Source organism: Sinocyclocheilus grahami, unplaced genomic scaffold, assembly GCF_001515645.1.
Source record: "Sinocyclocheilus grahami isolate Dianchi unplaced genomic scaffold, SAMN03320097.WGS_v1.1 scaffold233.1, whole genome shotgun sequence".
Classification (NCBI taxonomy): domain Eukaryota; kingdom Metazoa; phylum Chordata; class Actinopteri; order Cypriniformes; family Cyprinidae; genus Sinocyclocheilus; species Sinocyclocheilus grahami.
In genome coordinates this window covers 1337470-1362618 of record NW_015505412.1, presented here as the reverse complement: position 1 = coordinate 1362618, position 25149 = coordinate 1337470, and the positions used below count along the sequence as shown (strand labels likewise).

General features: G+C 35.9%; 1 protein-coding gene across 1 annotated transcript in view; it reads right to left on the bottom strand.

Annotated features, from left to right (window-relative positions):
* ncam2 (neural cell adhesion molecule 2) overlaps nucleotides 1–25149 on the bottom strand; it is a 210840-nt gene that overhangs the window by 17563 nt on the left and 168128 nt on the right. Inside the window, exons 6-13 of the mRNA XM_016288692.1 lie at nucleotides 23492–23652; nucleotides 20203–20348; nucleotides 14047–14197; nucleotides 10494–10681; nucleotides 8798–8894; nucleotides 4902–5075; nucleotides 2714–2833; nucleotides 2422–2543 (exon numbers count right to left, since the gene is read on the bottom strand). Coding sequence (XP_016144178.1) covers nucleotides 2422–2543; nucleotides 2714–2833; nucleotides 4902–5075; nucleotides 8798–8894; nucleotides 10494–10681; nucleotides 14047–14197; nucleotides 20203–20348; nucleotides 23492–23652 — 1159 coding nt within the window. The remainder of the gene's footprint in view (nucleotides 1–2421; nucleotides 2544–2713; nucleotides 2834–4901; nucleotides 5076–8797; nucleotides 8895–10493; nucleotides 10682–14046; nucleotides 14198–20202; nucleotides 20349–23491; nucleotides 23653–25149) is intronic.

Here is a 25149-nt window from a genome sequence, read left to right as displayed (position 1 = left end):
GGAAGGAAGAGTGGGAAAGGGGGGGGGGGGGGGGGGCTCTAGCAGCGAGGTTCCATTGAATAACAGTGCAGATACACATATGTACAGCTGACTCATGTAATCTGTTCCTGTATTAAAGGTGTTCATTGAGTTTGAACTGGTTTTGAAAGTGACATACTTGGCATCTTGTTTCTCAGTGTCTCTCAGACAAGAGCACAGCGTCTTTAGAGAACATCATATGTTTGAGAGTGATGAAAGGCTGCAAAGGAAAAGTTGTGCAGAAAGTCTCTATATGAAGATGGTTTGGGCGTGTTTTATGCAAATGACTAACCTTGGGCCTGTGGTCGTTGACTTAATATAATAATCCAAATTCATTAAAGCCACGTTCACACAGCAGCAGAATACGGTTGTCAGTCCTGTTTTTGAGTCCTTAATACGGTAACGTTCACACACAGTTGACAACCACATTCTGTAAACAAACTCACACCCGTAAATTTTCCAGGACTCACAACCACATTCTCGGAGCACACGTGCTGTGTGAACGGAACAGGACTTGACAACTAGTTGTCTGTCACATCATACAACACGAGAGAGAGCCGCTCTGACGCACAAACGCGTGTCTACGTGTTTTCACGTGCGTTTTTGGTAACTTACAGTGATGGAGAAATGAGCTGCGTGTCATCTGAACGTTGTAGAGCCCATCAGTTTTCCACCGGAGTCAGTTTTGTGTTCTGCACACGACTCAAATACTCCACTCTCCACCCAAATTTAAAAGCTGCTGTTAGTTTTATGCACGTCGCCATCTTTGATTTTACTTTGGTCACTGTCGCTATGGTTACTGGTAAGGAATACGGGCTTGACTCCCGTTGCACGTTCATACAGACAGTATTCTACACACAACTGTAAGCTGCTGTGTGAACAGGACATTTCGAGACTCACACCTGTAAAGAAAATGCGGTTGGCAATCCCAAAAATGGACAGTGTGAACGTAGCCTAACATTAGAACAAGGTTAAGAACAAATTCATGTGCATACACACACAAGCTGTGAATTAGGTGAACATTTTTAATGAGAAGTTCTTCTGTGTGTACAAATATGAAATAATCTGTGCAATAATTAGTAAATGAGAACCATCATTTGCTTTATTTCACAATTTAAGACACTGATTGTCCCAAGAGGGAGGTTTGTCAAAATCTGACCCCACCCCCCACCCCCCCATAACCATTTCTCTCTCTTTCCCACAGAGCACTTCCACAGAACACTTCAATGCCGTCATACCTGACACACAACAGTTTAGTCAATGAGCGAAAAGCCCCCAAAACAGCAAAATATCTTGTGCAAGAATTAGTGAAGCATGTTTTAATCCATACTGCTGTGCGTGCTGGTGCATAAACAAGGGGCATGGGCTCAAACAAAGAGATGCTTTTTCACTGCTCATTATTGAAACCATCACCCACTCGTCTCTAAGTCTTTACTGGAATAACACCCTCTGCAATCCAGCTCAGTCTCACACTCTACACTCACAAACAAAAAAAACACAGGATCCCGTTTAGTGCTGCTCCAGCTAGTTAATGGCTAAGTACACTTCAATTTGTAAAATAATGTTCTGCTAAACACAACCAATCCCCCCAACTAGTTAAAGTCATGAATATATCAATTTGTAGAGGGATAATGTTCAGTAATCACATTCTCACAACAAACTTAGTTCATCCATGCATAACAAAAAAGTCATGCTGGGTATGTTTTGTTTTAGAGGATACTGTAATGCTTTTGTTATATATTTGGATCAATTTGACAGCTGGCTCATTGTAGAGCTGCGATGGCTTTAATTAAATTAAATTAATTTATTTATTTCTAATTAAGATTTTTTTAAAGACTAATATCTATAATATTATTGGCATAAAAGTATAATTCTGACCACATTCACTTCACATTTCTGATACTTTTCAATATTTTTAATTATTAAACTAAAAACAAGCACAATTAGTTTTGTTCAAAAGGGGTCATTAAAAATGAAAAAGTCTCTTGTGCTCTCCAAGGCCATTTTTAAAAACAATAATACAGTAAAAACAGTAATAGTGTGATTAAATTATTACAGTTTTAAATAACTTTTATATTTTAATAAATACAAATTTATTTTATTTATTTATTACGCCAGTCTTCAGTGTTACATAATGCTTCAGAAACCATTCCAATATTCTACAGTCTATATAGTCTAATCATATTTGGTGCTCAAGAATAATTTCAAATTTATTATCAGTGTTGAAAATTGTTGTACTTTTTAATAATTTTCTGGAAACTGTGATACATTTTTTTCTGGATTCTTTGATGAAAAGAACAGCATTCATTTGAAACAATGTCTTGCTGAATAATAGTATTAATTTCTTATTAATTTCTTCTCGTACTCAGTCTTTTGAATGGTAGTGTAGCTCAGCTCACTTACTGTTTTGTATTTGACAATATACTCCAGGATGGGCATTCCTCCATCATCCTGCTTGACCAGACCCAGTCTGTATGCCTTCCCCACCCCTCGCTGACCCTGAACCGAAGGGGGACTGGGCTCTCCTGAATATTGAACAAAGACAAAATAATGTATGAATGGTCCACATCCATATTCATAACTGGTTACAAATTAACTCAATGGTTTGCAGCAACATACTACTGCAATAGTGTAACGGCTAAAGGTTGTTTTTGGCAACCTACAGCATTTAAGGGTCAAAGAAGAGGGCACTCACGTATAGGCAGAGTTTGAAAGCTCTCTGTGCGGCTGAACTCCCCTTGACCTTTTCCGTTCACCGCGGCTACTCTCACCTCGTAGGTCGTGTTGGGCTCAAGGTTAGTGAGCAACACGACTGCTGTAGAAAAAAAAGAGAGAATGATAAAGACAGAGAGAGATGTAAATGATTGTAACGGACATACTAAGTCCCAACTGGTCTCCTAAATCATGTACATGGTTTCAAATGATTGCTTTCTCCAGTCATGCTCTTGGCAAACAGGCCTTTTCTGGAATATGTAGTTCATGAGTCCTTGAAGCAGCCTTATCTAATATGATTATTGAATGTTTTCTTAAAGTTCCCGCAGACCCATCTTGGTGTTGTAAGTAAAGAAAAATCAATTTAAGCACTGTAAGTTCAAGTTGGACTGGAGTTGTATCTCCCACAGCTCTTCTCACTCTTCTAGTGTGGCCCTTGAAGCCAGTATGAACTGAAATTTTGGGCAACTCTTTTTGAAGTAATGTGTTTTGTGTGTGAATGTAGTGAGAATGAAGGATTCAAGTTGAATTCAAGCTGATAAAAATCAGCATAAAAGTATAATGAAAGTAATTTTTTGTGCTATGCTCCTGCCTAAGATCCGAAATGAACTACAAATGGCACTATTTGATTTGGGATATACAGTGGAGAAGAAACTTGTCACACATCCATGTGACCTCAGAACACCGAGTACGTTTACATGGACAACAATAATCCGATTTTAACACGATTAAGACAATACTCTGATTAAGAATCTACTATGTAAACAGAGATTTTGGCATTCGCATTATGGAAGTGCAGTATAGACATGTACACACCTTAATCATATTACTGTCGTGTAGAATTTTTCACAGCATTTTGTGACAGGATACACACGGCAGTGTTCAACCATTTGACGGCAAACAAAAGAGCATGGCTTCAACACCGCTGTCGTCTGTTTGCATGTATAGCATGAGAAATAATTAACTGCACTTGAAGCTTTCAGTAAATTCAAAATGAAACACCCAAAACTGTAAATGGCATCATAACGAACATGAACTATATGTTTATATGTGAAATTCTAGAGGGGACGTTGGATGGCGTCACTTGGTGACATAATGACGTGCCATTATAATCGATCTATGTACTATGACATGTAAAACGGGAACATGAAAGGAATATTCATAAAGCAAATTAAACACCTTAATCATAATATTGTCTTATTCAGAATAAGGTAAATAATTAGATTACTGATGTCCATGTAAACGTAGTCACTTAGAAGTTGTATGGACTACTTTTTTCATATATTTATGGTGTTTTCTTTCATTTTGTAGTTTGAGAGCCCAAATGTTCTTTTACTTTCATTATATGGAAGACAGTGGAAATTATACTCTTCAAAAATTAATCTTGGTAAAAATTAATATGGAAGAAAACAAGTCATATTTCATTTTTGGGTGAAATATTTCTTTATATTTCCATGAAAATAAGAAATCAAGACTATACATGTTTTTAAATACTTTAAGATATGTTTAAGTTATTAAAACATATTAAATATTTAGTAATCAACTGGTTTGAACACGTCAGCAACATTGATTTTGAGTGATTCCTTAATTTACTCTTCAAACAAGACTACCATTCAAAAGTTTTTGGTGGGTAAAATATCTATGTTTTTGAGTCTCTCATGCTCACCAAGGCTTCATTCACAAAAACAGTACAATTGTGAAATATTATTACAACTTAAAATAACTATTGTCTATTTGAATATTTAAAATATAATTTATTCTGTGACGGTAAATCTGAATATTCAGCAGCCATAACGCCAGTCTTCAGTGCCAATTGCTCCTTCAGAAATCATTTTAATATGCTGATTTGGTGTTAAAGAAACATTTCTTATTATAATCAATGTTAAAAACAATTGTGTTGCTTAATATTTTTGTGGAAACCATGATGGGATTTCAGGATCCAAATGTTTTTACAGGATTTCAGAAAGTTCAAAAGAACAGCATTTATTTTAAATAGAAATCTTTTGTACTGTCAGTTTTGATCAGTTTATTGCATCCTTGTGGAATACAAGTATTTATTTCTCTTTCAAGAAAAGAGAGCACTAATCAGCAGTAAGTGGAAACTACTGCTTTGTTTGGTGGTTTAACACAGGCATTGATAAAACCCAGCACTGGACAACCTTTGTACTTACTCTGCGTCCCCTGTGATTTCACATCCTTCCAGTCCTGTGAGCTGATGTCTTTGTATTTGACCAGGTAGTGACTGATGGGTACGCCGCCATGAGAGTCTGGCTTCGTGAAGGTAACGGTGGCCACGCGCTGTGCCACAGAGCTCAGCCGAACGGAGTAAGGGTTTGAGGGAACATCTGTGACAGAGAAATTATGGGTCAGGGGAAGAGAGACTAACAAACGACTCCATTTATGTGCAGAGGCCACAGTTTCTGAGAGTATCAAAGGATCTGGTTGTGTGTTTTTCTGTGGGGTTGAAAACACTGTTATAGAGATGCTTTCAGGGCCTTACAACCCAAGCTCTCTCAGCATGAGACTTTTCAGTCCACAAACACAGTCAGCTAGAAATGACTGCACTGTACTCCTGTCTTACCATCTTATAAAAAATAAATGTCAATGAAGGTTGAAAGTTAAGTAAAGAGAATAAAAAATCTAATGAAATCATAGAAGAGAATTAAGCCAAAACAGAACATGTTACAGTGGTTTAAACAGAACTAAAGGGCATTCTTACAGCTTAAAGGAACACTCCACTATTTTTTAAAAATAGTGGAACTGATGGAAAATGAAAAGTTGCGATTTTCTAGGGCGATATGGCTAGGAACTATACTCTCATTCCAGTGTAATAATCAAGGAACTTTGCTGCCGTACCATGGGTGCAGCAGGCGCAATGATATTACACAGCGCCTGAAAATAGTCCCCAGCTAGGTAACTTCCAAGGTGACCGGCACTAAGTTTGTGTAGTTGGTTATGTTGACGGAAGTTAGCCTATTTTCAGGCGCTGTGTAATATCATTGTGCCTGCTGCACCCATGGTACAGCAGCAAAGTTCCTTGATTATTATGAGAGTATAGTTCCTAGCCATATCGGCCTAGAAAATCGCAACTTTTCATTTTCTGTCAGTCTTACACAATGTAACTACAGAAGAATCAAGTTTTAAATAGGAAAAATATAGAAACTCTTTGGTCATTTTTGAGCGAGACGCTAACGGTCTAATCAGATTCAATGATCTATGCTAAGCTACAGCTAAAAGTGCTACCGCCAGACCAGGAGATCGGCTGAATGGATTAGAAAACGGTAAAACTCAACTGTTTGACTCTAGAGGAGTGGGAAAATTTGCCTATTTTCTAAAATATTGGAGTGTTCCTTTAAAATCCATGGTAAAATCATGGTAACACAGTGCCTGTTATGACACAGTGCCTATATGTTAAAATATAATAATCCCAATTAAATTAATAACACAGATATACACTTTATATATATTTTCCAGTCAGAATTTAAAATAATTTGCTCCATATGAAAAAAATCAAAGTAGGCCTAAACACTATTGCTAAGCGTTAAATACAGTTTAATTCAGAAACTGTCAATACAGCAGTATTTTGACTTCAATTTAATCGGTCCACCTCACAAGGCTTGAAAACCGCTTGAAACACTACAAAATGCTGAGAGTTCAAAGTTAACTCAATATGTAATCTTTTTTTTTTCATATTTTCAGCCGATTGTGTGAAACAAGCTTAAATCCATCCACATAATGGTTTTAAACAGGATAAAATGTGTAAAACGTAGAGCAATACACTATTACTGAGAGATGAAAACTTTATCAAACTAGCCAAAATCTGATAAACTAAAGCACTAAGTGCGTGGGATACATACAGTTTTATGAATGACATCTGTTTGAATTGTGTTTCTTCAGAAGTAGATTCAGTGCAGGCTTAATCATAACAGAAGCACCAAAATTAGCTCATAGTCATCAAGTAACACAAATCGTCATGTTGCCAATCTGATAAAAAAACATGTTGTACTCTGCCTGAAACTCTCATGCATGTCGTTTACAATAGGTGGCACGGAATAGTTTTATAATTCGTAGCCATTTTTCATGCTTGGTTTTCATGTTTTTTTCTTTTGCCTTGCCAAGCCACAATGCACAAACTGCTCTGAATAACAGCATCTGAGAGTGGGAGAGCTGAGACCGCCGGTGGAGAGAGAAATAGTAAAATAAAACAGGGAGAGGCAGCAGGAAGATAGAGAGAAACAAATTTGTGTGTGTAATAGAGGATCATGGAGAGGAAGTGCCAGTGAGAAAGACAGTAGGACAGAGTGAGACATATGGAAGACGACGCTAAGATGGACAGAAAATAGAAATTGTGCCACAAAATCTGATAAACTAAAGCACTAGGTGCGTGGGATACATACAGTTTTATGAATGACATCTGTTTGAATTGTGTTTCTTCAGAAGTAGATTCAGTGCAGGCTTAATCATAACAGAAGCACCAAAATTAGCTCATAGTCATCAAGTAACACAAATCGTCATGTTGCCAATCTGATAAAAAAAACATGTTGTACTCTGCCTGAAACTCTCATGCATGTCGTTTACAATAGGTGGCACGGAATAGTTTTATAATTCGTAGCCATTTTTCATGCTTGGTTTTCATGTTTTTTTCTTTTGCCTTGCCAAGCCACAATGCACAAACTGCTCTGAATAACAGCATCTGAGAGTGGGAGAGCTGAGACCGCCGGTGGAGAGAGAAATAGTAAAATAAAACAGGGAGAGGCAGCAGGAAGATAGAGAGAAACAAATTTGTGTGTGTAATAGAGGATCATGGAGAGGAAGTGCCAGTGAGAAAGACAGTAGGACAGAGTGAGACATATGGAAGACGACGCTAAGATGGACAGAAAATAGAAATTGTGCCACAGAATCCACTTCCACCTTTGCCTGTCTGCTAGTATGAGATATACAAGAGGATACAACTAAGACAAGAACATACACACATATACATGCGTTTTATTAAGTTGTACACTTCAAGACGTAAACAATATAGTGGACAACAATCCGTCAGAGTGATCTGCATTATATTTGAAGTCTACTGCCATAAGCTCTTAAAAGCTCGAGTAAAAACATTATTGCCAGCTGTTTGAAATCCAAGCATGTTTTCACCTGATGTTCAGCCTGATACAAAAGTCATTATTATCTGCCAAGGAGCTCTGTGAGGAGATTACATGCATGTGGACAGACGTTGACAAGAGCGGGACTGGTTGGGACTGTTAATGTACCTAAAGTCCGTTCAAGCCTTAAAGGTGAAGTGTGTAATTTCAGCGAAACACCAAGTGGAACTGAAATAATGATGGTTTGCTGAAAGTTCCTAACACTCCATTTGCCAATACTCAGGCAAACAGATAGTTCCGTCCCAAATTCATGCCATTGGTTGAACTGGAAATTGACATTTTAGTTTGGATGATCAGCATGTAAATAACACTACCTGGGCCCAAAAAGGCTGTTTTTCCATTGACGACCATTCAAAAGCAGTCATCTGTTCTATTTAATCAAATTTAAAACAATTTTTTGCAAGCAACATTCAAATCATAATTCATTTATTTTATTCCAGTGATCAATTTTTTGAGCTCTTAAAAGTGTTTGTCACTAGCTGGCATCTTCTACAGGTCGAGCAACTGCCATCAAGATGAATAGGAATACTAACGGTTAACTTTCTCAATAGTAAGTTTGGAATGACCTCTATTTTCAAATAATGGCAGATGCTAAAAGTATGGTGAGCATTTGAGGATTCTGTTTGAATCTGAAACTCTTTTTTCAATTTTGCTTAATTAAAGTCACAGAAATTACACACTTCACCTTTAAGACTTGAAAGGATCATAGTGACATCATAGTGAAATCTTAACTTGTGCCACAGTGTTGACAGTACTCTGGAGTTTCTACGAATGACCCATATTTTTGTCTCTACATGTTAAACTGGAATAAAAGAAAGTATGTTAACAAACACCTTTAAAACCTTCACCTTTGTCCCACAGCTATATACTGACAGATGCATTAATCATATGGATTAGTTGAACCTGTGGTAAACACTCACCTGCTTGTGCTAGGATGAACTCCTGAAAGCGCATCCCAATGTTGTTTCTGGCTGTACAGTTGTAACGGCCAAAATCTCTGTCTGACATCGGGGTAACCTGAGGACCAAGGTTGTGTTAGCGTGATCATGCATACATTTTTCTTGCTGCACGTGCTTGTCTTGTTACACATCTAATGTCAGTTATTGTTGTTATGTTGTTCATGTGTTCATTTGACACTAATCTTGGTTAGTAAACATAACTGCAGAGGACACATCTGTTTCCAGAGAAACCAAGTGTTGTTGAGTCTTGTCTAGTTCAGATGAGTTTACAAAAAAAGGGCAAATCTGCTTGTACCACTATAAATAATCTTCTCTGCCCAGTGTGATCTACATCACTGATATAGTATTATAGTTCTTGTTAATATTTTGAAATAAAGTTTATTTTTACATTTTAGTACAGTTAAACAGTACTTTAAACGAAAGGGAATACTTTAAAAAAAACGGGCTGAAATTGAATAAGCTCAAGTTTTTTTATATACTGTACAGATTTTATTTCAGTTAACGTTTATATCAAGTAACTGTTTTTTTATGGTTTTATTTTTATTTTTAGATTTAGTTATCGATAACAACCCTGCTCTGCTGACAATAATGAATTTCCACATCTGATTAGCTCACTACACCTGTACGTTTTAGCAAAAGATTTTCACAGATTTTGCATCAGAATCTAGTGCCAACCCAACCCAGCACCAAAACGGTTTATTGTACAAAAGTAAAAAAAAACAAAAAACAAAAAAAAACAAAGTGTAAACCAAAAGTTGACAAAACTTAAAGGTTCAAGGCAACCAGCTTTAGCAGATTTTTGAGTTTTCTCAACTTGTTTTTGTAGGAGATTTTTCAGTTTTCTCAACTTTTTATTGTATAAACTAAAACAAGATGTTGAGAAAACTCAAAAGTCTGCTGAAGCTGGTTGCCTTAAACTTTAAGTTTTCTCAACTTTAGATTTTTTACAGTGTGTCCTTAAACAAAAGTTTAGAATTATCATGATCAGCCACCTGTAACCTGTACATACTGTACAAAATGGTTTTATAATACCGCAGATACTTTTATTCATTTATATTTTTTATACAATAATATTTACTTATTTTAAATATTTAAATGTATCTTATTTAAATGGTATCTTTTCAGTATCTTTTATTCAGATTTTGTTTAGCTTTTTAAACAAATCTGAAGGCCGCATTGACAGCAGATTAATTAGAAAATCATTAAATTAAAATGAAAGTAAATTAAATAGATTAAAAAAAAATATAATAACTGAAACTGCATTTAATATTCCTATAAATATATTTATACATAATATTTTTACTGAAAATAATGTGGTGAACATCTTATGGTGGTGTACTGAAGTCTGTAATAAAATTAATAAATTAAATTCATTGCTGTTAAGACATTATTGCATTTTGTTTAGAAAAATATTTCCAATGATAAATAAATTTTTTTACAATTTTAATAATTAAAATGTAACAAACAGCAATGTAATAAATACATGTAATTTTAAAATGACTCCTAACTACTTGAATGCCACCAGTGGGCTAAGGCCTGGATATCATTAATGTCTAACTCTCCTGGCTCTCTTATCTAGATGAGCAAAGACGTAAAAATACAATAGGAATGAAAACATTTTTAAAAACTGGAAACAGCAGTGGGTGGATTACTGTACCTCGAGGAGAGATCTGCCAGGGGCACTGTGTACACGCATGTTTCCAGCACCCTCAGTAGGGATGGTCAACTTTTCCCGTCTCCACAGCATTGTGGCCGGAGGGTTAGACATAACATCACAGCTAATGTTGACTGGGTTCCCTTCCCACGAGAAAAATATAGTGTGGTTGGTCTGGAACTTTGGTGCATCTGTGAAAGAACAGTAAAGGTGTGCTCAGTAATGGCACGCCGAGTTCTTCTAAGAGTCATCCATCAAAAACTCATTCAAGATTAGCTGCCCGAAGTCTAAATTAAAATCTAGCATGTACCAGGCAGGTAGGAGCTTCCACATACGCGTTAACCAAACGCTTTATCATGGAGTTCTCTTTCACCCGGGTAAAATTAGCTCCTAATCAAACTGAAACTGAAGCATGGCCACTTCTAGCCGGTTGCCTCTAATTATTCAAAACAACCTGCAAAACCTCAAACCCCCTCTTCTCCCACAATGCAGTGGGTGGAGGAAGATTTCATTTGGCAGTATGTCAGAGAGATGCAATGAGGCAGAGGGTGTGGGACAGAGAGTACTGTGGTATTGGGAAATGCTGCATTATATGTGATTTCTCAGTCGTACACCCACCCACACACACACACACACACACACACACACACACATACAGTACACAGACACACAGAAACAGCACACACACAATCACACCCATTTTTTCCATTAAAGAGATTGATGCAGCCCACAGTGTCACATCGGTGACGGATTGAGACTGAATGAATGGGTATATTAGCAACCCTGCTAGATGGTCCGTTCCACTGCACCCCATAATGAGATATATATCTACCCTGCTGCTGCTACTGATTCTAAGGATACAGGATACAGAACTGTAATTTTAATTTTAATTTCGGGAAGAAGAATTTAAATTAAACACAATTGTAATTTTGTTGTTATTATTATTATTATTATTATTATACATATCATTTTGAGTATAGATCACCAATAAATATGTTAAATAAAAATAAAAATATATATTTTATACAATTTTAAAATGTTAAATATAGACAACAGTAAAATATTAAGTTAATTTAAATTAAATTATTTATATATATATATAGGGCCCTATGATTTCTGTGATGGAAAATTATTATTAAAGCATTATTTTTTAAAGGAATATTTACCAGAAAAATAATTTACCAGAATAATACTTTTTTTAAATTTATTATTTAGCAGAAAAATAAAACATTTCATAGGACCTTAACAATGTAATTTTTGTTAAACTTTTAAGAAATTGCTGTTTCCTGATTTCAAGACATTTCATGATTTTGATTAATTAGACATGCTTTTTGATGAATACAATTTAATTTAACCATTAAAACGGAGTAAAAAAAATGTAAATGGAAAAAACGGAAACCAGAAAAATTAAAACAGAAAAAAACGGAATTTGGAAAAAAAAATACAACAGATTTCATAGGGCCCTATTTAATATAATAATATTATAAAGAAGGGTACAACTCCACACTCACCTCCATGTTTAAAGTTTTGAAAACCTTTGTCAAGGTACAATTTCTTCAAAATGAAGAATGTCATATTTATAATTATAAAATTATCTGAAAAGAATGTGGTGGACATATTATGGTAGTGTGTTAAAATCTCAGCAAAACTGTAATACAATCTTAACAGTATTGGACGTTGTTTAGAAAAATAGTTCCAATTTTAAATAAATAACCAACTAACCTTTAAGTGAATAAATATGTGACCCTGGACCACAAAACCAGTCATAAGGCTACATTTTTTATTAAATAAATAAGCTTTTCATTGATGCATGGTTTGTTAGGATAGGACAATATTTTGCCGAGATACATCTATTTGAATATCTGGAATCTGAGGGTGCAAAAAATCTAAATATTGAGAAAATGGCCTATAATGTTCTCCAAATGAAATTCTTAGCAATGCATATTACTAATCAAAAATGAAGTTTTGATATATTTATGGTAGGAAATTTACAAAATATCTTTATTGAACATGATCTTTACTTAATATCCTAATGATTTTTGGCATAAAAGAAAAATCAACAATTTTGACCCATACAAATGTATTGTTGGCTATTGCTACAAATATACCCCAGCGACTTAAGACTGGTTTTGTGGTCCAAGGTCACATATGCTTAATTAGTTCAATTTAATGATAATTTTTTTATGAAATGCAGTTCTTGAATTTTCCCTTTCCTGACACTTAAATTCAAATCCCAATTCAGTTTACTGCAAAGTGTGACCAATTCAGACCACTCACACTCAATATCCAGGAACATGCTCTTCTGATGTCCACCGATCCTGCTGAGAGCCTCACAGTCAAAGCGTCCCCAGTCAGATAGCTTGACTCCAACAATAGTCAGCATGGATTCGCCATAACGGCCTCGCACCTCCACACGGCCGTCTGGACTCTGAAAAAAACATCACACGCTTCACATATTTGAAAAACAGATAAACCCGATAATCAGAGAGTCAAGGCTGTAGGATTAAGTATAAAATCGTGTAACAGCAAGATTTGGGGATTAAGGCACTCACAAGGACAGATCCAAACCACAGAGTTTTAGAGGATTCATGGGAGGGAAGGGTGCAGAGAGGCTTTTAACACACCTCAAGTGTTTCATCTGCTTTTCCCTCACATTTCTCATGGTAAATGAGTATAGAACCATTTCTAACTTCACACACACTGTTGTCCGATTTGTGGCTTTGGGAGTACAAATGTTCAACAGTGGTAATTCTGAAGTTAAACTCAAACGTAGTTCTTCCATAGGGACGCATATTCGTGTTAGTACTGCATCATGTCCTGATCCCATTACTCCCTCTAAATAAAGAACATAAAGCTATAAGACACAATTAAGGGATGTTATGAGAAAACCGGTGTTACATAAGAGGTGTTATATAGCCTATATGCCTGTATAAAATAGCGACAACAGTATTGTGATACAAGGCACCAACGCCGCCAAAGAATAGTAGATGTAGTATAGTTCATTAGCATAACCGTAGGTGATATTGTGCATACAGGCTCTGTGCCAAAGCAAGCAGCCTATCTATGCAGGATTTTAAGGCATGATAAATATGCTACCAAGGATGTTCCAAAAGGTGGGAAGCGTAATTATGCCGCCTTCAAAGATACCTTCTAGTAGACAAATTCTAAAGCAGCGAGAAAATGGCCTATAATGTTCTCCAAATGAAATTCTTAGCAATGCATATTACTAATCAAAAATGAAGTTTTGATATATTTATGGTAGGAAATTTACAAAATATCTTTATTGAACATGATCTTTACTTAATATCCTAATGATTTTTGGCATAAAAGAAAAATCAACAATTTTGACCCATACAAATGTATTGTTGGCTATTGCTACAAATATACCCCAGCGACTTAAGACTGGTTTTGTGGTCCAAGGTCACATATGCTTAATTAGTTCAATTTAATGATAATTTTTTTATGAAATGCAGTTCTTGAATTTTCCCTTTCCTGACACTTAAATTCAAATCCCAATTCAGTTTACTGCAAAGTGTGACCAATTCAGACCACTCACACTCAATATCCAGGAACATGCTCTTCTGATGTCCACCGATCCTGCTGAGAGCCTCACAGTCAAAGCGTCCCCAGTCAGATAGCTTGACTCCAACAATAGTCAGCATGGATTCGCCATAACGGCCTCGCACCTCCACACGGCCGTCTGGACTCTGAAAAAAACATCACACGCTTCACATATTTGAAAAACAGATAAACCCGATAATCAGAGAGTCAAGGCTGTAGGATTAAGTATAAAATCGTGTAACAGCAAGATTTGGGGATTAAGGCACTCACAAGGACAGATCCAAACCACAGAGTTTTAGAGGATTCATGGGAGGGAAGGGTGCAGAGAGGCTTTTAACACACCTCAAGTGTTTCATCTGCTTTTCCCTCACATTTCTCATGGTAAATGAGTATAGAACCATTTCTAACTTCACACACACTGTTGTCCGATTTGTGGCTTTGGGAGTACAAATGTTCAACAGTGGTAATTCTGAAGTTAAACTCAAACGTAGTTCTTCCATAGGGACGCATATTCGTGTTAGTACTGCATCATGTCCTGATCCCATTACTCCCTCTAAATAAAGAACATAAAGCTATAAGACACAATTAAGGGATGTTATGAGAAAACCGGTGTTACATAAGAGGTGTTATATAGCCTATATGCCTGTATAAAATAGCGACAACAGTATTGTGATACAAGGCACCAACGCCGCCAAAGAATAGTAGATGTAGTATAGTTCATTAGCATAACCGTAGGTGATATTGTGCATACAGGCTCTGTGCCAAAGCAAGCAGCCTATCTATGCAGGATTTTAAGGCATGATAAATATGCTACCAAGGATGTTCCAAAAGGTGGGAAGCGTAATTATGCCGCCTTCAAAGATACCTTCTAGTAGACAAATTCTAAAGCAGCATGAAATTGCAATCCCAAGCTAAGAGCATAGAAAATCAATCCAAGATGGTTTATGTTAAAAAGTTGTTGTTTTTTGAAAGTAAGAAAGAAATGAATGATTTTATTCAGCAGGGATTCAAATATTCAAATATGTTTCAAATAAATGCATTGTATTCATCAATCCTGAAAATAATGCACTGTGATTTTCACAAAGATATTAAGTAGCGCAACTACTGATAATAACAAATGATTTTCCTGAGCACCATTTTGGCATATCAGAAAGATTTCTGAAGCTTATGTGACATTAAAGACTGGAGTAATGGATGTTGAAAAATCAGCTCTGCCATTACAGGAATAAATAATTTCACAATATTAATATTTTTACTGTCTGTTTAATTAAATAAATGCAGCCTTGGTGAGTGTAAGAGACTTTTTTCATTAAAAAATTATTTTATTAGAAAAATCATTCCGAGCCCAAATGTTTGAAAGGTAGTAGTATTTTTATGCTTCGAGTATTGCAATGCTAGCTAAGCATCATGCTAAAGCCAACGTCTTCTAAAATGAACAGAAATGTCCCTTTGTGTGGAAACTGTTATGTAAAACACTAACCCTCCGTTTTACTACAGCTTCAAATACATCAGGCTTTTTTGAATCACTGGCAAAACAAATGTAAATCAATGAGAGGACAAGAAACAGCATATTCCCCAAAATAGGAATACACTGTCGTTCCCTAAAGAACTACAAACAGTCCGAGACCCCTACAAATGTGGATCTCAGACTGTTTAACCATCTTAAAAGCAAACAAGTCGAGGAGACATCACACAGATCTCTGTTTCGCAGACCACAACACTGCTCTGATGTAAATCAACTCTTCAGTTTTTCCCACTGTCCTCTGAAGCGTTCAGTGCATAATAAGCAGTAGAGGGATGTGTGGCGGTGTCAGTTTTGATTAGTGAGAGTGAGCAGTAGTGTGGTTAACGAGAGGCAGTGCATGATGACAGTTTTGAGGCCTGTCTTCCTGTCTCAACACCCCGCTCATCATCCGAGCTGACCAAAATTGCCCTCAGTCAGTCACTAATCTCCACGCTCACGCTGACACATGCATCACAGCAGCCAGAGCCATTTCCCTGCCGCTCCCTGCTGAAAGAAACAGGTCACACCAGCTTAAAGGGATAATTCATCCCCCAAAAATGAAAATTCTGTCGTTCCAAACCCGTATGACTTTCTTTCTTCTGTGGAACAAAAATACGAAATTTGGTACACTGACTTTCTATGCAATTACAACGAAAGGCTTTCAAGCTTCAAAAAAAGATGGAAAAGCATAATATAAAAGTATCATAAAAGCAACCCATTTGATTTGTACATCGTATTTCAAGTCTTTTGAAGCCATGCAATAGCTCTGTGTGAGAACAGAGAAATTTAAGTCAGTATTCACTGACACCAGATCAATAAGTCACGGGTTGAACTTAAAGACTGGGTGAGTTTGATTTGTGAGCAAATCATTCAGACCAATTCATTAAAAAGACCTGATTCAAATGAATGATTCTTTCATGAACCAGACACTACTTTTTTTTCATAAACTTGCCAAACTCACCATTTTATCATGAAAACACCATGGAGAAATGGCTAGATGCCAAGATTTCCAGTGAATAAATTAAATCTGAGTCTATTTGTCACCGTAATCTATCAAACTGTATCAGAAGACCAGTCATTTGCACTACTTTTGCAATACATTTATGGTGCTTTTTTCATCTGTCAACCTCACTCCTCATTTACTTTTATTATATTGAAAAGAGTATCCCCAGGATGTTCTTTAGAAATCTACCTTTTGTGATCGAACAAAAAAAATCAATTTTTAAGCAAACTATTTTTTTTAGACTGGAAAGCGGGTTTTTGGAACATGGTAGTTGTTTCTTGCTGGTTCAAAGCAGTCTGCCGCAAACAACAAAATAAGACCCACCACCGGATCAAGGATAGACTGGCCTTAGGCACCACCAGGGCTTTTTTTCAGTGGCCCAGTCAATAAAACAAATACATCTACATATTTATATAGCAAACACTACAGTTCGAACGTTTGGGGTCAGTAAGATGAAATGAAGAAAAATGAATACTTTTACTCCGCAAAGATACATATAAAAAAAAGTGACAGTAAAGACTTTTACATTGTTACAAAATTATTTCAAATAAATGCTGTTCTTTTGAACTTCCTATTCATGGCAGAATCCTGAAAAAAAAAAAACAGTTTCCACAAAAATGTTGAAAACTGGTTTCAATGTTGTAATAAGACATTGTAATAACATTGTAATAAGACATTGTAAACATTGTAATAACATAATAAAAAGAAATGAATCTTGAGCACCAAATCAGCATATTTCTGATTTCTGAAGGATCATGTGAAACTGAAGACTGTAGTAATGGCTGCTGAAAATTCAGCTTTGCTATCAGAGGAATAAATTTCACTTTAAAATACTTTAGAACAGAAAACAGTTATTTTAAATAATAACAGTACATTTGAGAATATTACTGTGTTTACTGTATTTTTGATCAAATAAATGCAGCCTTGGTGAGCATAAAAGATGTTTTCAGAAACATTAAAAAATCTCACTGACCCCAAACTTTTGAACAGTAGAGTATCTGTTGTAGGATATCAGACCGAATCAGACAATCTAAGATTTGGTCAAAACATGGTTGAAACATGAGGAGCCGAATTTCACAGAGGCCCAAGACATCAGGATGTTCATAAATCAGATCCTAGCATTAGCCAGTCTGAAGCAAGCCTAACCAACTCTTTCACAGAACAGCTTTCAACATTAACACAAAAGACTACGCCCAACCACTGGCTTCCCAAGACTGAACTTCCAGCCAATCAGCGACCGCGGGAAACCCCCTTTTCTGCAAGGAGGACAACAAAGGGAACCCCCGTACAGGCAACGCAACGCAAGTACCTCCAGATCCTAGCTGAACTGGTGCATTTAATATAAATTTTAACCTCATGTGGAACTTGGGATTCCACATTTTCATTCTCTTAAACTAATTATTTCCTCACTTTCTGTCTTTCTGCAACTTGTGTGAATGCGTGTGTTTATGTGTTAGATTAGTTATATGTCTTAGATTTATCCAATAAATCCTTATTTATATTGAAAAGAGAAGTATCTTGTGTTTTGTGCTCACAAGTTAATGTCTTAAACTGCCGATCTTGTTACTGTGCTAATTAATAGTGTTTTCACTATATTTTGGATATAAATATCCATTGCAGAGTTGATGTTATACGGCTCGTTCAATGAATCGCTGGCCGTCTCAGTGATCAGCCGTAAAACAGTGATTCTGTCTTAATAAAATCTTAAATGATTCCATTTGAGCTAAATTGACCTGTTTCCCTTACACTGTAAATATACAAAGTTTTAAAGGAAGACATTATTGCACATTCATTTTTATAGATCAGTCCTGCAGTCAACCTAAACCAGCTCAGATCTTGGACCAGAAATAAATCTCATAAAAAAACACATTAAACTGGTTTTAGCTAAATTTTTTATACACAAAATGTTTAATTTGTTTTTTCTGCATGAAGACATCAAGTGAGTCACATTATTCTAGGCTTTTAATTGGCCCCCACAGACTGTGCTAAAGCGCCAAATGTCAAATCTCTCTCTGCACAGCTCTACCATTCAATTCGTTCCTAGCAGTGAATGGTGTCCATTTTGAACTCTTACTTTAACCGTTCAGAGTAAAACGGAGGGGAGGGAAGAGGCTCCCAGATCAATTGTTTGCAACTTTTGAATTCAGAGCACAGGTTCAGTCCCGGCCCCCGTGTAATTGTAGCAGACTAACTCCCCTACCTTACCTCCACATCCCCACACCTCTGAAAGAGCAGCTTAAATCAAACTCATTTTGTTCATATTGAGTGGCGGCAAGCGTCGCTGCTCTCCTACACCTCTTTGTATGAATTCTCTTTCATTTCCCAGCCATGCAGGCTATTCTAATCACTATCCGAGCAGCTCTCGCTAGATTAACTGTGATGGGGAGTCTTTTCACAGTTCCTCCCTGGAGTCAGGCTCCGTTTGCCTCTATTGTTGATGCCAACAACCCACCTTTCACAGAATTCTAATGATCTTTGACAGTTTCTGTTCCCATCATCTTTCCCGCCTGGCCGCTGCAATCGCATTTGCCATTCTGCAGGCCGCATTCACATTCAGCACAGACACGGAGCATGCCGGTAGGAAATGCAGAGCATTAGTGGAGCACAGAAAGCCTTCGTCAGCCTTCAACCGGTACACAGACTGAGCGTGCCTCTGGGCTGTGTCTCTGCGTACTAGTCTATTATATCCTCTAATGTCCATGACTATTACAGTGAGCATGAGCAAAGACCGAACGTCACACATATCTGGCAGTTAATGTGCTGGTAAATTGCTGCACTGTTTAGTGACTGAGAGGAAATGGTGGTTGAAATAACCTGCAAATACAATACATTGTGGAAAATATTTTTTTGAAGTTGTAAATCTAACAAAGATTATTGGAGTACATGACAATTAAGTACTATTTTAGTCTTTCTACTTCTTAATTTCATGTTTAATTCAGTGGGATTTTTTTCCCCAGTGTTCTTTAAAGTAGTTTATGGTACACTCTAAAAAATACAGATGATGTTCGTAACATTAAAAAAAGAAATGTCTTGTTGCTGTCCCAAATTTATTACAACATCACGTTAACTCTCATCACATAAAGACAACAGACTGCCATTCAAAAGTTTAGTGCCAGTACAATTACAACAAAACAAAACAAAAACAAAAACAAAAAAACAACAACATTTTTTGGCATGGATGCATCAAATTGATTAAAAGTGTCAGTAAAGACACTGAAAAGGTTACAAATTTTTTTTTTTTTAAATAAAAGCTGTCCTTTTGAACTTTCTATTCAACAAATAATCCTGAAAAAGGTGCATCATAGTTTTCAAGATTTATTACATTAAGAAATCAGAATATTAGAATGATTTTTGAAGGATCCGGAGGAATGGCTGCTGAAAATTCAGCTTTGCCTTTACATTAAAATATCTTTAAAAAATAGTTATTTTAAATAATTAAAAATATTTAATATTATATTATATTATATTATATTATATATTATTTAATATAATATTCCACAACATTATCAAATAAATGCAGCCTTTGTGGGCATAATAACCTTTTTAAAAAAACAACACATAAACATTAACGCATCTTATCGTGCCAACATTTTTGCACAGATTTAAAAAAAAAAACACTATTTATTCTAAGAATAATATTATACCTGATCTCCATCTGAAAAGCTGTGTCCATCACTTGCTCTCCTCCATGAGATTTCAGGCAAAGGTTCACCTTCAGCCTTGCAGGAGATCATAGCAGCGCTGCCTTCCACCGCCGTCACATTCCTTAACTTAGTAATGTGGGGCTGGACTGCAAGAAAGGGGCAACAGAGGAATGTGACAAAGACAAAAGAGAAAGACACAGAACTGGAAAAAACACTCAAGCTTAGATTACAATAGTCATATGATATCCGTCACTGACTGCCTTTACACACAGCAGAATGCAAAATCTGCGATGTAAGCATCTTTTCATTTCAGAATAAAAATGCAGAATGTGTCTCTATGAGTGTCATCTATAGAATATATATACTGTACATACAAAAAAATATTTTTTTCCTCTGGACACTGAAATATATTCTACTACTACTCAATAAATATTTCTCTTTGAGAGTACATACAGTATTGCACTTGGGTAACGATTCAGTAAATATCAAACTGAACTTTGTGTCAACAACATCATTCTGGTCTGACAATCAAAAATCTTTCATTTTTGGCACCCAGCTGGAAGAGAAAACAACAGAATATTGCAGAAAGGTCAGCATTTTGCTGTCTGAGGTTCAGAAAAAGACACAGCACATTGACAAGCACAACACATCCGTTGCTATCTGAATCTAACAGGCTCCCACTGGTAAATAAACATTAGTAAACTAATTTTTTTCCTCTGGACACTGAAATATATTCTACTACTACTCAATAAATATTTCTCTTTGAGAGTACATACAGTATTGCACTTGGGTAACGATTCAGTAAATATCAAACTGAACTGTGTCAACAACATCATTCTGGTCTGACAATCAAAAATCTTTCATTTTTGGCACCCAGCTGGAAGAGAAAACAACAGAATATTGCAGAAAGGTCAGCATTTTGCTGTCTGAGGTTCAGAAAAAGACACAGCACATTGACAAGCACAACACATCCGTTGCTATCTGAATCTAACAGGCTCCCACTGGTAAATAAACATTAGTAAACTGCAGGGGTTGTGTGGCATAGGAACACTTAAGATTCTCATCATAAATCTATGATAAGGCTTGTCTTGTGTAGCAATGCTCATTAGTAGGGTAACTGATGTACAACAGCGGCAGCCTTCAAGCAAAGAGGTGACACCATCGCAGCGTTTAACCTGATAAATAAACATCAAAAAATGCTTTCCCGCAGGGTGCACAATAATAGCAGATAAATAAAAGAGAACAGCAGAACAGTGAGAAAAAATCTTATCAGCATAATCTCTTTCTCTTCCTATGTTGACATTAGGGATTAAATCAACTATCAATTAATCTAAGAAATGAGCATAATCCTAATGATAAAGACTGATTTGCATTTAGATGTTCTTCAGGAACTACATGTTCATATCCATGCAAACAGATGCCAAAATCCACTTTTTAACAACTTTTTAAAACATATTTGTCAATAGACAGCAAATGCAATGTCAAAGAGTTTCAATTCACACTTTGAACAATAATCATCATTTAAGAAGACTACTAAAATACCGCAGGGAAAAACCCACAAACATATCAGTAGACAGCAACAGTGCTGAGATAAAGCGTGATGAGGCAATCCGGGATGCCATTCATTGAAGCCAAAAACTAGTTTTATGAGCATGCAGGAAACGCAGAAGAAGCGTGCCTAGCTGAGTGGAAACCCTAGCAGCCCTCGCTCGGTTAGCTGTCAGGGGTCATAAAGGAAAGTTACGACTCGGATTCCCAATATAATTTGCAAAACAAAACTCTCATCCAATAACGGAGGCTCATTTAAATGAGTTGCTTTGAAGAATACCCTTTGCTTGCACATGGAAAGGATTCTGATGACTACAGAATAAATCTCCATACATTTACATGAGCAGACAAGGTGCTATCTGAATAATCGGTGAAAATGTTGGCAGCTTCATGACAATTGAAATCAAAATTCCTTGCCATAAAGAATATGTCACCCATTCTCATGCAATTTAGGCCATCTGTTTATGGAAGAAAAGCATGTCGCATGTCGCATGGCCGAACTGGAAAAGTGAAGCACAGGGATGTAGCTGTCAATCACCTTTCAACAACATCAGGGTTCCTGCTGTTGCACTAGCCTTAAGGAAGATGGAAAGTTTTTTTCCCCCTCAGGAACCACGGATGCTGACAATTATACGATTTACTTCATTCAACTATAGCCTAAACTAGTGTTCAGAAAGACACGCAAATGGGGCATCACTGGCATGTAAGCAATAAGATCAAGATATATTAATATAAAAGGTTGATTTAGATTTACTAAATGTTAATTCTGTAATAATATACATGAAATGTATTTTAAATGTAGACTACAGGGGGTTCAGGGGGTCAGTATTTTATTTTATTTATTTTAGAAATTAATACTAAGATACATTAAATTGATAAAACACTTTCTATTCATTAAAAAAAAAGTTACAAAAATTAAAATTTTTGTTTTATTTTTAATTTATTACTTTTAGAACTGTGCCTATCACCCCATGTTCACTCTGCATGTATGTGTATATTTTAACACAAAAAGTTCAGGGGGTCAGTATTTTATTTTATTTATTTTAGAAATTAATACTAAGATACATTAAATTGATAAAACACTTTCTATTCATTAAAAAAAATTTTGTTTTATTTTTAATTTATTACTTTTAGAACTGTGCCTATCACCCCATGTTCACTCTGCATGTATGTGTATATTTTAACACAAAAAAATATACCCCCCCCCCAGCAATTTCAGAATGTAAACACATGAGCTAACGAGTTGATTTTTCATACTTAGGGTTTTGCTGCACATGTAAACATACTCAATGACCCACAACTACAATTATCACCACATGACAAAACTCAAAGGGAACAATAACACAATAGCACCAGTGCAAAATATGCAGTGAAATGGTAAACAATGCGGTTCTATTTAACATGATTTATTCATGCCCTTGTACATGTTGGTCACGTTACATCACAACAACAACTTCTGGGAGATGTGCCACAGTAATGAGCAAAAAATAAATAAATAAAATAAATAAAAGGAAAAGAGGAGAAAAATTAGAACCTAATCCTGACAAATTCTGGCCTTTCCCTCTCATTATATACTAGTCTGTTGCTTGAGATGATTCATTTTCAAATTATGTTAAGGTTTTAGGTCTTTCAAAATTTGAACAATAATTTCACAGGACAACAAGCGCGCTTAATTTGACAGGTAACATCCTATTTAGTGGATGAAGAGTTATGTAAGCCAATAAAAAAAAGGTGTTCTCACCAAAAACCTTGAGAAACAGTTCATGCTCAACTTCTCCTGCCTTGTTAGAGGCTTTGCAGGTGTAGGAGCCCCCATCGTCCTGTTGAATGTTTCGAACTGTGAGCGTCGTACCTCGAGCTCTCATTACATACCGCTCCGATTCCTGGAGCTGCACTCCCTTCCTGACAAAGCACACATATACAACATGTGTCAGTTGAACAAAGCCTAAATTCCCAAACACTGTGGTATTATTCATATCGCAAGAAGAAAATCTCCCTGACCAGCCAATCAAAAATGTTATACATAATGCAAATTTAGGAAGCAAAGAAATGCCAGGTGATGGGTTGTTCATCATACATGGAGATATATTCTGGAACATTCAATATACATACCATCTAGGCATGCCGTCGAGGTGGAGACAGAATAATGAAACATTTTTGGAGAAGATTACAGCGCAGCTTCAGACTGTCATAATGTTAGGAGAGGAATGAACGGAAATGAAATCTATTTAAAGCAGAGAGACCTGTGTGAATACAGGAAATGGGGAGAAGGGAATCAAATCATGCTTTCTCTGGCTATACAGACAGAGTCAACAGAGAGACACAAACAGACGGATGCTCCATTCCAGTCGCTGCTTACAACAAAATTGTTGAAACTGAGCAGATGTTTCTCAGCCAGAGGACATTACAATGCACTAATTGTAGTGACACTAATTGTACACAAGTCTCACTGGTGCAAGCAAGTGCAGGACTCAAGGGCACAATGCTAATAAAGCAGGCTTGTGATTGTAGTAACTTTCCAGTCTCCTGGTTGTCCCTTATTGGAATTAACTCTATTATCAGGGGTGCACACGTTTTTCAGTCTGGTTCTCATGAGGGCACATGGATATTTGGTTTGGTGCTCACACTGCACATAGTGTGACTCATTATGTAACTATAAAAATAAAATAATTAATAATATTGATAATGATATTATTGCACTTAATTTATTTTGTATTTTTATATAAAATAAACAAACTAATAAATAGAGTGTGATGATACTATTATATTTAAAAATAAAAAGTGAGTATTAAATAAAAATACAATTATTTTATAGTACACTTAAAAATACACTTTCATTTTTCCTTTATTTTATTTGAAAAAAAAAAAAACATTTTCAAACCTAAAATTTCAAACATTAAAAAGGGTTAAATGTATGTGTGACTAGTTAATTTACATAAATATTCATGTAGTGTAACAAATATTCAATATAGTGTGGTATACGGAATATGTTATTTGATTTCCAGGTAAATTAAAAAAAGCTTGTGAATGAAGGCCTGCAACGTTGCTCACTGTTAAAAAACTTGGTCAGTTAGGAAACATTAAGTACATTTAGATCTTTAACTCTATAATCACATACATTTATTTATATAATATAGTGTGGTATACGGAATATGTTATTTGATTTCCAGGTAAATTAAAAAAAGCTTGTGAATGAAGGCCTGCAACATTGCTCACTGTTAAAAAACTTGGTCAGTTAGGAAACATTAAGTACATTTAGATCTTTAACTCTATAATCACATACATTTATTTATAGCATTATTTTTTATTTATTATTATTATTATTTTGACCAGAATAGACTTTACTTCCTCCACAGTCCTTTTTTTGGCACCAGCACACATGCAAAATGTAATGAAACT